Here is a 17,757-nt window from a genome sequence, read left to right as displayed (position 1 = left end):
TAATTTAAGTTGAGATTTGGGTGGGGACACAGCCAAACCATATCATGGACTCTGCCTGAAAATGTGCTTTTTAGAATTTTCAGGACATTTTGCCTTGTGTAAAGCTCCCTTCGGCCGGGCACGGTGACTCACGCCTGTAATCCCAGCACTTCGGGAGGCCGAGGTGGGCAGATCACAAGGTCAGGAGATTGAGACCATCCTGGTGAACACGGTGAAACCCTGTCTCTACTAAAAATACAAAAAAATTAGCTGGGCGTGGTGGCGGGTGCCTGTAGTCCCAGCTACTTGAGAAGCTGAGGCGGGAGAATGGCATGAACCTGGGAGGTGGAGCTTGCAGTAAGCCGAGATCGTGCCACTGCACTCCAGTCTGGGCGATAGAATGAGACTCTGTCTCAAAAAAAAAAAAAAAAAAAAAGCTCCCTTCTTGTCCCACATTATTTCATTAAGTCTTGCTTGGCTATGTGTGTGGACTATTACTTTGCTTCTGCTGTGTGGGATCTTCTTCCCTGCATTTCTTGAATCAAGTACAAGATGTCAGCAGGTGATATCCTGAGGAACAAGATGGGCAAATAGGATTTAATATTCTACCTAGGTAAATTGTCTCCTCCAGCAACACATCTTTCCTTTAAAGAGGGACATTTTGGTGGTTTGAGCCCGTTAAGAAGCAATTTTCCAAAACCAAATTTTTCCATGTCTAACATGTTCAAAGAATAGTCACTCTGGGAAGTCAACTCTCTCTTGGGTTTCCAAGTTAATAACCACTCATTGTGACCTTGAAAGGATCAGTTTGGTGTTAAAGAAAAAGAAGAAACAGTTACCTGGGAGAGTGTTAGTTCATGGTTGCCCAGTGTAGAGCCCTTTCTACAGATCACTGGCTCCTCTCATTTAAGGACAAAGCAAGGGAGGCTGATGGGAGGCCAGGAGGCAATTTTCATGCAGCTGTTGAAGCTCTTTTTGGGGCTGACTCTTGACCTTGACCGAGACCACCTCTGGGAGCAGCTGAAAGGCTTCCCGAGATTGATGGTCCTTGGCACACTAAGTGCCTGTCTTCTTGTCCCTGTCTTTCACGTTACCTGCCCTTTATAGCAGAAAAAGGTATCTCTCATTGTGCCTGTGCTTCTTTGACCTGGTATTAGTTAGCTTGAAACAACTCAAAGAGCAAATCTGTTCATCTGGAGTTGCTCACCACAACACACTGCACCCTCATTTGATCTCAAATACCTTTGCATACGTTGTGCTCTTTGAGGCTGGATTTTCTGAGGACCTTAAAGCTCGTTCCCTGTGTTTTTTTGGTTTGTTTCTTTGTTTCCTGCTTGAAATAATCTCTGTCGGCTCCCTTTAACAACTCCCTGGTCAGCTTCACACAGGCTCTGTTCCACGTCTGGCCTCAGTTGTGTGTGAATCTAGTAAACGTGGTGACTTGGAGACAGCTGACCCAATTCAAGTTCCGACCCTGCCACTTGTTAGTGTGTGATCTTAGGCAAATTTTGTAACCTTTCTGTGCCCAGGTTCCTATCTGTAAAATGGGGAGTAATAGTAGTTCTCACCACAGACAGAATGGAGCAAACACTGGTTTCTCCATCCTTAGTTTAAGAAATAAAATATTACAACATAGTTGAAACCTGATTGGGTTCCCTCCTGATTGTGTTTCCCACCCTGCCCCTAAATGGCAGCCACTATCCTGAATTTGGTATTTTTATTCTTCTGTATCTGTTTATGCTTTTACTATTTGTGTGATTATTGTTTTACATGGATATTGGTAAATAATAAGGCCTATGAGAGACGAGATGGAACTGTCTGAGAAGCCACGCGTGAAGGGTGTGTAGATCCCACTTTAGCAATTGTAGGTAGAGGAGAGTCCAAAGCTCTGCCATAGTTCTCATCAGGAGAGCACCAGGTTTTGGCTTTGTCCCCTTCTGTTTGGCTGCTGTCCCTCCAGGCCTGTTGATGGACCCAAGGAGCACAGCCTGGCCTCTTTGTATTGTTTTGTGCCTTCACGCAGAAAGGAATTATGCAGCCAGAAGTTTATAGCCCCAAATCACTCTCTAATCCACTCGAGTCTGTTCTTGCTTCATTTTACCAACATCTGCTTTGTTCGTTTCTAGTTTTAGGGATGTGATTAATGTTCCTCCAGCTTCTGACTCGTTGCCTTTTTTCCCCTTTCTGTCTGACCTCTCTCCCTGGTTTGGTCTTACTTACTCTGAATACTCAGTCTTTGCATTTCCTGGAAGCAGCCCTAAAGCCTCTTCTGTGAACTGCTCACCAGCCAGATGCAGCGGGTTCCTGGGACCACCCCCTTTTTGAGCACCAGAGGGTCAACTACCGGGTGTGCATGGCCTTGCCATCAACATGCACAACCAATTGTTTAGAGCATATTATTGCTGTACTATGAGTAGGGGATTTTGTGATATAGACCATGCACAGGCAGGTAGATTACATGTGTCTGTCCCTCTTGGTCAGAGATTCAGCTTAGGATCTCCTAGTGGATGAGTCTGAGCTACTGGTTTCTGACCATTTGTCCTTCAGCAGGCCAGTGACACTGTTGAGCTCAGAAGTGGGGACACTAGCTTCTCCCTTGTGGGGCTGCTTCTAGCTCTAGAGGTTTAGGTTGAATTGAAATGACACCAGTTGCTGTAGTCATTCATTTCCAGAATTCAATGCTAGAGATGACTGAATTCCTTTTGCTTCTTTGGCCCCTCTGGCCGGTCAAGCTTCACATGAGGTGTCCCTGGTACCTCTCCCTGACACGCTGCTCTTCCTTCTGGGCTGTAGCACTTGCTGCTCTGGAGTATGTGGCAGCTGTTCCTCAGTTCTGCCCATGACCTCACTCCCTTCCCCCACCAGTCACATTCACTGACTTTGGTTTTCTGGGTGCTGATCCATCTCCTCCTGACCAAGCACATTACAGAACTCCTGTGGGGCAATAGCTACCTTTTGTTCAGTGTGTCTGCAGAGCCATCATGATGACTCTGAGCACTGGTGGGTTGACCACCTCAGGACATTAGTTTCTCTTCCTCCTTCACCCCCGGCTGGGAGAGAAAATCTCCAAGTCTCTGTTGTAGCACTTCCACCTTATGTTGAGGTTCCTGGTCTGTATTATTCTTGATTCGTCTTTATATTTCCAGTACTTACCCCACATCTTATATATGAGAGGTTCTTATAAATAACCTCATATGAGAAAAAACTTATTAAAAAAAAGTCTAAGCTTCTTGAAGCTACAAAGCTTTAATCACAAAAAAAAGTTAAGCAAAATCTAGAGTAGGTTTGATGTGGACAAAGTAAAAGTTATTAGAGGGACTTGGAACAGAAAATGTCCAGATGAGAGGTCAGGCCACGGACTGACACAGGGGCACAAGCTGGTACACACAGATAGAGCATGCTTCCTGAAGCTGAGGGAATTGGGAGCCAGTGCCTGACACACACGATGAGATTCGGAAGGCAGGGGTCAAACATGCAAAGATGGCAGCTCTGCAGCCAGCCCACAGAGCTGAGGGGCACCTCTTTCCAATCCTGGCAAACGCTGGCACAAGACAACTGGATTCTTTCTGTTGCTCATGAATTTTCATGAGGCAGTTGGTGAGTTGTTCTCCAGGTCTGTGGGGGAATTAACAATTCAAAAGGTGATCTCATACTACTCAGACCCTTGTGTTTACCCCCGGGAAGATCTTCTGATCATTAACAAGGTTCACTGGACATGCTACTCTGTGTTGTGTGCCTGTTGCTTGGAGGTCCTGATGTTCAGCCATGTGGGGATGGGCTTTGGGCATCCTGTAATCTGGTAGACAATATCAGCAAGTACAAAAAGACCTGTACGGTAATGAGTAGTAGAAATGTTAGTTGCACTTCCTCATGTGTGATACAGATAATAGAATACTAGAATTGAAATCATATAAGTAAAAGATTTTTTAAAAATCTAAAAATTAATATGTAGAGAAGGTACTTTTGGAAGCATGGCCTTTGGAGAAGATGCCATTGATTTTGGAGCCAAGAGACCTGGGTTAAAGTCCCAACTGTGGATTGACTCTGAGGCTTGTGAAGGTCACTTAATCCTAATCAATCTTTGCTTTCTAGTATGATATATGGGGGCAATACTTGTGGGATAGGGTGGTAAAAATTAACAGTGGGATAATATACATGAAAGTGCATTCATTCCTTCATTCCATTCATTTGTTCAGCAAATACTCATTGCTCATTTTGTGTTATGTGCCAGGCACTGGTTGGTGCTAAGGAGATGAAATTAAAGAAGAAAGCTGCGATCTTTGCCCTTCAGATCTTATAGATAACTAGACTATACAGAAAGCTGAACCACATTATGTACTTGGAAAGTACCATGTGACTATTTTAGCTGGGGCAGTTAGAAGAACTTTAAGAAATATGGCACTTAGATGGGTAATGGCACTTTAAGGGTAACTCTACCCTTAAGGGTAGAGTTTTGACAGACAAAATGGAGGAAGGGGACCTCTAGGCAGAGAAATTGAGTGTGAGCAAAGAGGAAGTGAAGGGAATAATTGGATAAAATGAGTGGTTCAATGAGGACAGGAATGTCAGGGCAGGAAAAATAGATTGGGCCTGGCCTTTGCTTCTCCTTCCCATTCCCTCCACCTTTCAGTGTGAGATTTTTAGCCACTCATTTGTGGAATAGAGCCGAGAGGAGGGTGATCAGCCACATGGGATCCAATCACTAACTTCTTCATTTTTAGTTAAAATTATGACAAGGCAAGATTAAACACAAAGAAGGGCTGGGCAGGTATGTATGTCAATCTGGGAAGGACTAAATTCTAGGGGAGCTAGTTGGGATCTTTTCTCTAGCCCTCTTAGAAGTCTTGTAGAATTTGACATTCATCTCCTTTTGTCTTGAAAATCTGTGCCATTTATAGTTTTCAGGGGGAGAAGCTAAATTCTGTTTTTGATGAGCTGAGTTTAAGATGGCCCGATTGGAAGTGTCCCGTTGTTAGGCAGAATTAACTACACATTTAGTAACTTCAAGGCAGTAGCTAACCTAGTGCTAGGACTTCTTTCTCTCCTTTTTACCAATGTTCTTGATACTGGGAATACAAGGTCCCAAACCTACAGAAGACTCGTTGATTTGGTGGCAGGTCTGAACTTCAGTAGAGACTTAAAAATCCTCAGAGCTGACTGTATACACTTCCCGGAAGTACTGTGATACAGTTCGTCTTCCTACTGCGGTATAAGGTGAATTATTCATTCAATTACTTCTTAAGGAAATGCTTATCAAACATCAACCATATGGCAGATATTAAGTGCTGGGAATGCGAGAGGTATAAGACACCACTCCTGATCTTAAGGAACCTACGGTCTTAAGCTATACACACATGTGTACAACTGTGGTCTGATAGGATAAGGACAGACAGATCATAAGAAGGAAGTATGATGAGAGAGGACAGATCATAAGGGAGTATGATGAGAGCCCAAGAGGAAGCAGGGTGGCTGCATAGCTGACCTCTTCACCCCCTTCAAGTTTTTGCTCAAATGTCCTCATTTTGATGAAGACCACCCCAACTCTCCTTTTAAAAAGGGCAGCATCTGCCACCTCAACACTTCTGAGCTCCCTCACCCTGTTCTACAGTTTTGCTTTTTCCATTGCATTTATTGTCCTCTGTCCCAGTTGGCTGTCGCTGAATAACAAACCATCTACAAACTTACTAGCTTAAAACAATGATTGCCTCTGTCTCCCTGTTCTGTTGGTTGACTGTACTTGGCTGGGTAGTTCTTGCTTGGGATCTCTCCTATAGTTGCAGTCAGACATCAGCCAGGGTTGCCATCTTTCAAAGGTGTAACTGGGCAGGATGTCCAAGAGGTTTTCTCACATGGCCGGCCATTGAGGCTGCTGTCAGCTGGGAGCTCAGCTGATGCTGTTCACCAGAACATCTTCATGTGGCCACTCTATGTGGCTTGGGCTTCTTTATATGACAACTGGGTTCTAAGAGATAGTGTTCAAAGATTGAGCATTCCAAGGGGTAGGAAGTGGAAGGTGCCAGGCCAATGGCAGACCACCCTTGGAATTAGGACAGCATCACTTCTTCTATATCTATTGGTCCTAGGACCTGCCCAGATTTACTCTTGCTGGGAGAGTGGCAAGGTCACACTGCAGAGGACCATATGGGATGAAAGATACAGTTGCAGCCATTGTTGGGAAGTCATTCTGTCATACTTCCTAAGTTAATATAAAGTTTATTTTTATGCCTATTTTTTGTTGACTCTTGCTAGGGTATAAGCCCTATGAAAGCAGGTGTACCTACTGATGCATTCCAAGCACCTAGAACCATGCTTGGCACGTATGTACACAATGAATGTTTGTTAAATGTTCAATGAATGGTGTCTGTTCCTCTGTGTTTAGGTTGTTGCCTGTCCTCGGGGTGTGGGTATTAATCTCATTCCTAATTTACATTCTTTTCTCTTTTAACAGACCGTAACACTCTGTAAGGGCTGTTAGCATGCCTTTTTATTCACCACCATATTGCTCAGTGCCTGGCAAGGAGCTGATGTTCAATAACTGTATGTTAAGTGAATGAGATGAGACCATATTTGAGCTGGGATCTGAAGGATACATAGTATTTTGCCAAGAAAAGAAGGAGGGGTAGAGCACAAAGGCAGAAGAAAATACTGTGTGGCAAAAGAGAAGGATAAATGAGACTGCAGTGAAACTATGAGTCCCCTGAAGCTAGGTCCCACCCGATTTGACCTCTAGTCTATTTCTCATAGGACATAACTGGTGATTCCATTTGTCGTACCCTCTGCACATGCTTGTTGAATGAATGAATGTCAAAGGAGTGTGTAATACATGAACTCATATATGGCTTTTTTTGTGGGGGAAGCAGTTGGGTTAGATAAAATCAATAATAACTCTTGCTAATTGAGAAAATCTTATACATACAAACCCAGAAATATTTGTTAAAGTATTGAAAAATAGTAAAATGTAATATTTTTGAGCATAACAAAAGCTAGTTCAATTTGTCACATAACTTGCAATCAGAGTAGAGTCATTTATAGTCTTATGTTGCCTTCCTGCCCATTGTATGCCCAAGAGAATGCAGCAAAATATTTAGGGTCAACCCTGAAACTTAGACCAAATCTTAAAAGGGAAAGAGACTAATTTTTAGGTCAAGGGGAAAGAAGAATGAGCCATGCATTTTTCTTTTTTCTTTTTTGAGACAGAGTCTCACCCTGTCACCAGGCTGGAGTGCAGTGGCACGATCTTGGCTCGCTGCAATCTCTGCCTCCCAGGTTCAAGCGATTCCCCTGCCTCAGCCTCCTGAGTAGCTGGGACTATAGGCATGCACCACCATGCCCGACAAATTTTTTGTGTTTACTTAGTAGGGATGGGGCTTCACCATGTTGGCCAGGATGGTCTCGATCTCCTGGCCTTGTGATCTGCCTGCCTCAGCCTCCCAAAGTGCTGGGACTACAGGCGTGAGCTACCGTGCCTGGCTGAGCCATGCATTTTTCAAAGGGGATAATGAAAATCAACAGCAAGACAGCAGAGTAGTGAAATCCACGGTACAAACACAATTTTTAAAGAAAATTAACACAAATTATTATTTGTAATTTAATCTTTAAATTTAATAATGCTTTAAAAATCTTGTGTCTTTTCTATAAGCTTGTAAACCAGATATTAAAATTTCAAGGAAAAAAATCTATTTAAGCCTTTCATATCTTAAGCCGTAAGAAATATTCAGTGACAGGAAAATAGAGCACTTGTATGGCTTCTTGTGCTTTCCATTCACATAGCAGTTTAAAAAAAACCCAAAATCAAGCCCAATTACCTTATCTTTAATTATATTTAGCAGTAGAGTTTATTAAACGTCTATGCAAAATCAATCTTTTCCTTCGCCCAGTTCTGTATGAAAGTACTAACAAATAGTGAATATTTTGTGCAAATAGTGACTCATAAAAATGTAGACTCAGCCATAGATTTTAATTTATATGCCTTGGATCTGACAACTGTACAAAAATAATGTGAAAAATAAAGCAATACTTGAGACATGAAGCAACCCATTTTTCCTGATTTGGCATCCTGTTAGCAGGGAGAAGTCTGTGGTGCTTCATATACGCAAGAGCTTGGCACGGCCTTAACCATGCATAGTCTTCCATAGGTCCATTGATGCCTTCAGTTCTTCAGGTGGATCATTTTCAGCTCTGGAAGCATTGTGCCCTTTAATCAGTCATTCTTTCTTTTATGTCCTGCCATCTCTAGTTGTGGAATTTTTCTGGCTAGAGCCTAGTGGTTCATTTTGCATGAGTTGCGAGCCTCCCTCATTGCCATCTCAGCCAGTGAAACTGATTTATCACCCAGAGTGATCACATGCCCTTCAAGTATTTTATGATAGTATTGCTATGACATATGTCTGACTTCTTGCTGAATGTGTGGTGTATACCTATATTCACATGTATATATATTCACACACACACACATATCAGATTTTTTCCTGACTCTTTATCAGGCACGTCCAAGAATGCTGAAAGTTTATTCCTAGCCCTTTCAGCAGGTATGACTGTAGTCTGATTTCCAAAAGTCTGAAGAACCTGTTTGATCACTTCTGAATGGGAACAAGATGCAGCAGTTCCTGGGGGTTTCTCCTTGTAGGACGTATGGCTTTCACATTTGAACCACCATCTGCCATCACCCAAACTGTATATTCAGAAAGTGGCTTATGTTTTTCCTCTGGCACCAGGGTTACCATTTATAGCCACACACTCGATAATGGTGACATTCTTTCAAAGATCCTAGTGTAGCATCAAGGAGGTCAGACAGTGGTATTTTCTGCTAGTACCTCTCTGAAGCTTGGTTATTTCCTTCAGAATATCCCAGAAGATAACCTGGTCTGCCACATCGACATGTCCTGCAGTAATTTTCTGCAGAGTGGGGAGGGCAATCTTGAGGTGAGAGAGCATGTGGCCATTTATCATCTTCCCTGGAGGTTCCTTCTGGGCTTGGCCTGTGGCCTTCTCCTTGTGGGCACTGCTCTAGCGGACCCACTGCCTCCTTACCCCACTAGACCTCAGGCCTTCATGTGAGTTTTCTTTTTCTTCTTTTTCTTTTTTTTAAAAGAGCTTTATTGGAAGATAGCTCACATACCATAAAATCCACCCATTTAAAGTGTACAGTTCAGTGACTTTTAGTATATCCACAGATATGATTCACCTATCACCACCACCAGTTTTAGAATATTTTCATTGCCTTCAAAAGAAACCCCAACTTTTATTCATTGCTGCCCTCTCTCCCCAAGAAACCACTAGTCTACTTTGTCTCTATAGATTTCCCTATTCTGGGCTTTCATATGAATGGAATAATACAATATGTGGTATTTTGTGACTGGCTTGTTTCACTTAGCTTCTTGTTTTCAGGGTTCATCCACGTTGTGGCATTTATCAGTATTTCATTCCTTTTTATGGTCTATTGTATGGACAGACCACATTGTGTCTATCCATGCATCTGTTTTTTTTTTTTTTTTTTTTTTTTTAAATCCATGCATCTGTTGACGGATGTTTAGGTGGTCTCCTCTTTTGGCTATTGTGAATAATGCTGCTATGTACATTGGGGTACAAGTTTTTGTGTGAACATATGTTTTGTGTGAACATTTCATTTCTCTTGGTTATATAACAAGGAGTGGAATTGCTGGGTCATATGTAACTCTGCTTAATCATTTGGGGAACCACCAGACTGTTTTCCAAAGCAGCTGCCTCACTCTACACTCCCAGCAGCTGTGCCTGGTGGTTCCAGTTTCTCCAGATCTTCATCAACACTTGCCGATCTGACTTTTTGATTCTAGTTATCCTAATGGGTGTAGACTCATGTAGGTTTTCTTTTTTAACTGTTAAATTTTGTGGGTGCATAGTAGATGTGTATATGTATGAGGTGTGTGAGATACAGCCAACAGGCATACGATGCATAATAATTGATACAGGCATTCAGTGTGTAATAATCACATCAGGGTAAATAGGGTATCCGTTACCTCAAGCATTCATCTTTTGTGTTACAAATAACCCAATTGTATTCTTCTAGTTATTTTAAAATGTGTATTTAATTATTGACTAAAGTTACCCTGTTATTCGGTCAAATACTAGAACTTATTCTTTTTTTTTTGTACCCATTATCATGCAGGTTTTAAAAGATTTTGGGAAGGATTTTCCCCTTTGTAATAGTTTTTTAATGCAATGTACACATTTTGGGCATTCTCTTTCCTAGCATCTGTAAAAGCATGACTCCTAATAGGTCCTCTTGCCTGTCACAATAATGAAATTTCATTATTTGTTAACCAAAAAATTTCATTGAATAAAACCAATGTGCGATACTTCTGTGAAATGTGCGAGTTGAAGGGAGGAAGGGGTGTGGGGAGAAGCGGGGCAGTTGGCATAGCTCCTGGGGTGTTGGTCTCCTCCAGGAAACTGCTGTGATTCTCTTCCATGTGTCTGACTGGTCTGTTTGCCTTTCAGGAGGACTGGCGTTAGCCCAGGTGCTCTTTTTCTACGTGAAGTACTTGGTGCTCTTTGGCGTGCCCGCTCTGCTCATGCGCCTGGATGGACTCACTCCACCCGTCCTCCCTCGCTGCGTGAGCACCATGTTCAGTTTCACCAGGATGTGGAGGTCAGGCGCTGGGATTGCTAAAGTTGGTCGGGCATGTCCAGTGGGAGGAGCATGGCTGGGCCGGCCTCAAAGCGTTCGGGCTACTATCCTCTCCCTGTCTCTCACTCAAGCTGCATTTGGCATCCATTTCTTCATCCTACTAACAGGATGACTAATCCATGCTTTCTGGGTCTCTCACAATTATGATTAGTCTGTGTAGATAGGTGAGATAAGAAAGTTTCTTTCTGAGTCTGTGTACCGATGCACAAAGGGTTATGTTTGAAGTGGTTTCTTACTAACCTGGGAAAGGCTACTGTATCTTGATTTTTTTAATTGCTTTCTCTTTTTCTTGAAAATGACATCAGTGTATGTGAGACTGTTAAGAAAAATAGACTCAGGATAGGAGGTTAGGCCAGTGTTGCAGTATACTATTTACTAAATCTAAGTTTCATTTTTCTTATCTCTTAAACAGTAGTAAAGATAATCCCTGTCTCCAGGAGTTGTTTTGAAGATTAAATAACCTAATGCATGTAGAGCAGGTGGTATATAATAGATGTTTACAAATGTTAGCTTTAACACTTGTGTTATTCCTATGCTCCGTGGACATGATAGATACTTTTTTCTGAAATTTTCTTTCTTTTCTAGATTTTGACCCATAGTCTTATGGTTGGTGTGGAGTCTCTTTTCCTTAGTCCCCCTACCATTTCAGATTGTTGTTTTCAACATGATGGACTTGTTGCTGTGTTCCTCTTATTGCTTCCAGAGTGTAACAAGTGACAGGATTGAGTTTGCAATTGAAAACCTAATGGAAGAACCTCAGGGTCAGCACTGGCACAACCATGGGAGTCGGTGCCTTATTCATGTGGCTCATTCCTTTTTATTTTTTAATTTTTGAGACAAGTTCTCACTATGTTTCCCAGGCTAGTCTCAAACTCTGGGCTAGATCCTTCCGCCTCAGCCCCCCAGTAGTTGGGATCACAGGCTTATTCATTCTTAAATTTCATCTCTACAGGCAAAAAAACCAAGACACAGGTAGGGGAAGAGCTCAATAAATACTGCCATATCTAATGTTGCCATTCAAAAGGAAGTAGGTAGCACTCAACATCCTGATTTTTCATAGTAACTTATTACAGATGCTGAATTTATCAAAGCCTGTCTAAATACATTTTATTTTTGGTCTAGTTTGCTTCTTGGAGTAAGAAATTTCATATGGTTATTGCAAGGAATTGCAAGGAATGAATTGCAAGGAATTGCAAGGAATGAATTGCAAGGAATTGCAAGGAATGAATTGCAAGGAATTGCAAGGAATGAATTGCAAGGAATCGCAAGGAATGAATTGCAAGGAATCGCAAGGAATTGAAAGGAATTGCAATTGCAAGGAATTGCAAGGAATTCAAGGAAGGAATTGCAAGGTTTCTTTTTGAAAGAAACCCTTCAAAAGGTGGGGTTTCTTTTGAAGGTAATGACATTGCAAGGAATGTTGAGTAGTTACTCTGATTTGTCCTTACTTCATCAAATATCACACGTTGCCCTGTTTTCATGGCAAGATTGCGGAATGTTGGCAAAGAGGTGCTCTCTAACTAGAAGGCCAGGGAGTGGTTTTTGTTGAAAAGGTAACCCTGGTTGGAAGGCTCTGTTAACTTTTGATTTACTCATCAAAGTCACTTACTGAGTCAATGGGTTGGGACCCAGCATGATTTGGGAACATGTCACAAGTGTCTGGTGTGAACCTTGCACAGTCCCTCTGCCTACTCAGTGTGAATGCTTGTACTCTTGCATTTCTTGGGAAGCACATACCCCTAAAAGGCTTCTCCCATATTGGCTGGCATGATAAAACCATAACTCCCTGGCACACATGCTGGTTTCTGGGTCCATGTCCATAAATACCAACCCACTGTGTCACCAGAGGCAGTTTCGGCAGTTGACTATATTTCATATTCAAAATGATTGTCTTGTCCTTTATTTTAATAATTTTTTTTTTGTCCAAGGAAGACCTTCAGTTCTATATCAACCACAGAGGTGGAGAGAACGTGTCTGTCAAGACCTTTGTCACTGTCTTGATTAGAACTAGACTCATATAGTTGAGACCCCAGGCTGCTGAAACAGTCTCTCCTCACCCTCATTTAAGACAAATGTGGACAAAAGAGTAGTAATGAAAAGTTAATCTGAGGAGGAAGCTCTGGGGTGACCCCTTGGAATGATGTCGTTCTAAAAAGAGGTGTTTCTGAGGGCATGTGACAAAGTAACAAAGAGGGCCTTTCCTGGGAGTGACCTAGACTTTTATCCTAGCTTCTTTAGCATGCATAGGTGTAGGTTTTCCACTCCATATTTTTAGGTTTCTTGAAGGATTTTCCAGGCTACTAATTATACTTAGAAACACACAGGTCTTTGTACAGAATGGCCATTCCATACTAAGTAGTTAAATTTAGGTATGAAGATGAACTTTTTCTGAGGCAGTGTACAAGGTAAGACTCAGAAGTAGTTTTTTAATTGAAAAAAATAGAATAACAATTAGAGTGTCTCTTGTGTGTGATTTGCAGATGCTCCTTTACTAGTAGGAGGAGGTTGACCATGTTTCATGTTCAGTATCTGGTGGCTTAACCCTGACACTGGTCCTGGTCTCATTCTCTAACTTTTCTCTTTAAGAATGCTTGTTAAAGGAAACTAGGTTTTGAATTTGTAATTTCTATTAACAGCTAACCTTACTTTTTGTGGGCCATCTGTTGAAGTATTGCTGCAGACAGGGAATGGCTCTCTTCCTAGATTTAGGTTTGAGACAAATTTAATCATGAGCAGATGTGAATGCTGGTGCTGCAAATTATTCTGCTGGGTCATGTCAGCTATTCACATGGTGACATAAAGGGCATGGTGGATGGGAAGTGGAGAGAAGAAATGTATAAACAATCTCCAGAGATGACTTAATGCTTACCTGAACTTCTCAAAGATCTATGCTGAATGAGGTTTAGAACTGCTGATAGAGGAATATTTAGCACCCCCCCCCCTTTTTAATGGAGCCATACCCTCCTGAACACTGTGTTGACTGATTGCATCATCTTTCAGCCTACTTAGCGTTGAGAGACTTGAAGTCAGCAGTCTGCCGTATCAGAGGAATATGAGCTCTACATTGTAGAACAGATAAAATTGGCCATTACCAGAGAGATAATCTTCCTTGCCATGCTAGTTCAAATTGACTGTGAAAAATTGCAATTCACCAAGAAGGCCCAAACCTGAAAGTTAGAACCTGATGGGTTTTTCTTTCCTCTTAAATCTTCTTTTTCATATAATTTCTGCTCAGATTATTTACAGATATAACAAGACTCCAAGGAGTATGTGTATTCCCGCTTGCATGATTTTTCTGGGGTCTTATGGACCTGAGAAATTGATAATTTTCTGCTTAATTTTTGGATTTCACGTTTTAATTTAGATGGGCTGAGATCTGTAATGAGCATTTTTTGCCAGGAGTCATTAAAGATGACGTTGCATGTCTAAGACTCCAAATTAGAGATCTGATCCTATTTTCGTGATTTGATTTCTAGCTATGGAAGCAAAGCGATAGAATTTCCCATGGTGGCTGGTGAGTTGTGGGTCAGTTTCAATTATTTCAGGAATCCTGCACAGCTTGCCCTCTGCATTTCTTGAATTATGATGCTTTCAGGTGTTCAGAGGCAAACTCATGCATCATTGCTTATCCCAGGGGGATCTGGGTGCTGTTGGTGGCTGCTAGACCTTAATATATAGGAGTATCTTTAGGCTGAGAATGAGGAGGAATCTGAGCACCTTCTTTTAGTGAGGCATTGATTGCATGGGCTTTTAGGTCAATAGAATAATTTAGGTCCCTAGGTAGAGAGTTGGTCCAGCATGTTAGATGATAAATCAGCTCTACAAACTGCTGGCTTTGCATTAGTACTGCCTTTGAATAATGCTTAACCACCAGTTGCAGGGCAGGATGGTGGTCCTGGAGTTGGTGAAGTATATTATCATGTCTACTGGGATTGTTGGGTAGAAGGCTGGAATAGGGTGAGCATAAAGAAGAAAAGGTCAAATAGGTGCTGTTAATAAAATACTGCTTTTTTTTTGGCAGCAGTCTAGTGACTAAGCGCTGGCTACCTACTAGTTAGGTGACTTTGGACAAATAATTTAAATTCTCTGGGCCAATCTTTTAATCTCTGAGGAGAATACTACTACTTTGCCTCATAGGGGTGCTATGAGGATTGAGCGAGCCTGACGTATAGTAGGTCCTCAGGAAGTGGTAGTTTCTTCATACTTTTTTTTTGCTTGAAAATCAAACAAAGCCAGAGGTGACTGAGAGGTCCTCCTGCTAATGGGCCGGGTAGGGAGGAAGTGAGCAGTGATGGGACTGGCTGATGAAAGGCTCAATTTCAGCTCTGCACCGGAGATGTGATGATTCTGAGATAGAGACTATGGTGGAAGCAGTATGGGCTGGACCTTCAGAGGAGTGGCCTTGGTCTTGTCATTTTTGTCTGTTTCCTTATGTGAGAGGAGGACTGAGGTGTTAGATGAAAACTAGGAACAGCATCTTGTCACTAGATGATGCCTGTGTTCCCCTCTACTTGTCTATTAGCCCCAGCCACATTGAAGGGAGATGACCACCAGGATCCCTGTGCTAAAGTACATCCACTCCCACAAATCTCCTTATTCCTCAGTTTCTTGAGGCATTAAAATGGGGCTGATCATAGTACTCATCTCACTGGATTGTTGTAAGGGTTAGGTAAGATCATGTACTAAAGCACTGGATACACTGCAGGCATGCTGCAGAGATACCAAAATATAAATGATTAACTGAATATTACATAATTATATAAATAATGATTAATAATCATTACAAATAGAGTAAAATTTATGCCATTTGTTCGTTTGTGGTTTTATTTATGAGACAGTGTCTCGCTCTGTCACCCAGGCTGGAATGCAGTTTTGTGATTATAGCTCATAGCGGCCTCTACCTCCTGGGCTCAGGTGATCCTCCTGCCTCAGCTTCCCAAGTAGCTGTGACCACAGGCACACACCACCATACACAGCCAATTTTTTTTTTTAAAGTTCTGGGATACATGTACTGAATGTGCCGGTTTGTTATATAGGTATACATGTACCATGGTGGTTTGCTGCAACTATCAACCCGACTTCTAGGTTTTAAGCTCTGCATGCATTAGGTATTTGTCCTAATGCACTCCCTCCTTTTCCCCCCACACCTGGCTAATTTTTAAATTTTTTGTAGAGGAAGGGTCTCTACTGTTTTGGCCAGACTGGTCTTGAACTCCTGGCCTCAAGCAATCCTCTCACCTTGGCCTCCCAAAGTGCTGGGATTACAGGCATGAGACACTGTGCCCAGACCCACCATTTGTTTGTTTTTTAATTTCTCAGAAAAGAAAGACCTGATAGGGTGCTAAGTGTTGAAGTAGATGGAAGGTAGAAGAGGTGAGTGACAAAAGGTGAAAGACAGATTTCAAATTAGACGCATGGGAGTCCCCTGAATCTGCCCCAGTATGAGCTCTCTCTCACTGCTCACAGAGCTCTTATTCATTCATATAGCTTTGCAAGCAGTTTCCAGCCACTAGACATTTATATTACCTCACATTTTAGGTACCTACCTTAGTCAACCCCCCCTCTCTCATAGTCCCATCTCAACAAACTCAAAAGATATTTTCTTTCTTGTAACATTCATATTTTAAAATCCCCTTACCTTTTCCTTCAAACATAGACTTCCATAGATCAAAGTGGAAAGGGACTATCAAGTTAAAGCAAATTTTACGAACCATCATTATGTTTTGCTTCCTGGATTTATTTTTGCTTCACAGATAGTGTGTCCTCTTCTCCATTTTCTCCCTGTGTGGAAGATTTTTTTTGGGTGCCTTTACTATTGACAAGCTCTTGGATGAGTTTTAGAGTAAGAAGCAATCTGATGTAAGAAGCACCAGACATTTTCAGATGGAAGATGTTGATCGCCAGTCACCAGAACATAGTGTTTGAGGCCACAGATCTAGAGCCTGAACTGCCTGGGTTTGAATCCTGGCTCCACTACTTATTAGCTGATGACCTCTCTGTGCCTTCGTTTCCTTCTCTGTAAGATGGAGATACTATAAATGGTATCCAATTCCTAATGGAGCTGGAACCCTGTACCTTTCATGGTAATAGTCACACTCTACTTGGTTGCAACCCATCAGCATATAAGCCCTTTGAAGGCAGTGATCATGTCTTATTCTTGTTTAATGCTGTAACCCTAGCACCCTCCTCAGTGCCCAGCATTCAGTGGAAAGCTATGCTGAATGGACAGGTGGTCACTCTTCTGAAATTTTGATCACCAGGTCTTAAGAGCAAGATTTCCAAGTATTTAGGTCTGGCAGCTGAGCGGCTTCTCTCTGCAGCATGTGGTGACATGTGGCTGTAGGTGTACTGTACCATGACTGCTGTTGATACTCCACTGTCGTCTCCCTGTTTTTCTCATTAAGTATTAATACATGACATGCCAACATATCACATCTGCCGCAATTTCTTTGAGAATGGCTTTGCCTTGTAAGGAATCTAGAAAGAAGAGTGTTTGCCTTTCTTACTTTATGACTGTCATTATTTTATCAGATGTTGTGCCACATCCTAGATAAGAGATGAGGGAGAAAGTTACAAATGTAAAGGAAGAAAAAGGGATTCAATTCAGACTTGGCTAGGAGAGAGGAGTTTGGCAACTGTTTATCTTTGGGGGTAGGATTTTTCTGAGGGGGGTGCTGAAAGGAGATATCCTAATGCCTTACAGAGGAAGATGAGGAACTGGATGCAAAGCTGGGAGAGAAGCCCTTCTAAAACACATCCTCAGAATAGCCCAAACTCTAGTAATAATAATCGTAATAATAACAGCAATAGCAGCAGCAGCAGCGTGAAGAACACATAATGCTTACGTTCTGCCGGGACAGTTATTTTTAAACAATGTTTTAAATTCATTTAAAATAACATTAAGCCCATTAGATGTTAATATAACATTTTTTTCTGAAAAAGTAACTTTTCCGATATCAAATAATTTAGTGAGAAGTTTTTTGCAGATTTAAACAAAATTCTCCTAGCAATTTTCAATGCATTGTTGTTTACTTTAGTCGCCGTATTATATGACAGATCTCTTGAATTTACTCCTTCTAACTGAAATTTTGTATCCTATGAAGTAGTTACTA

At 41.8% G+C, this 17,757-nt stretch overlaps 1 protein-coding gene across 5 annotated transcripts in view; it reads left to right on the top strand.

Moving 5' to 3' along the window:
* The window catches only part of HHAT (hedgehog acyltransferase), a 348,408-nt gene that overhangs the window by 122,585 nt on the left and 208,066 nt on the right, over positions 1–17,757 (top strand). For all 5 annotated transcript variants that reach the window (XM_063597338.1, XM_003814206.4, XM_003814203.4 and 2 more), the window contains one exon: positions 10,456–10,606. In XM_063597338.1, the coding sequence (XP_063453408.1) occupies positions 10,456–10,606 (151 nt within the window). The remainder of the gene's footprint in view (positions 1–10,455; positions 10,607–17,757) is intronic.

This window comes from Pan paniscus, chromosome 1 (assembly GCF_029289425.2).
Source record: "Pan paniscus chromosome 1, NHGRI_mPanPan1-v2.0_pri, whole genome shotgun sequence".
In the NCBI taxonomy this organism is placed as follows: domain Eukaryota; kingdom Metazoa; phylum Chordata; class Mammalia; order Primates; family Hominidae; genus Pan; species Pan paniscus.
Note: the sequence above shows the minus strand (reverse complement) of the source record. Positions and strands in the feature narration are given on the sequence as shown.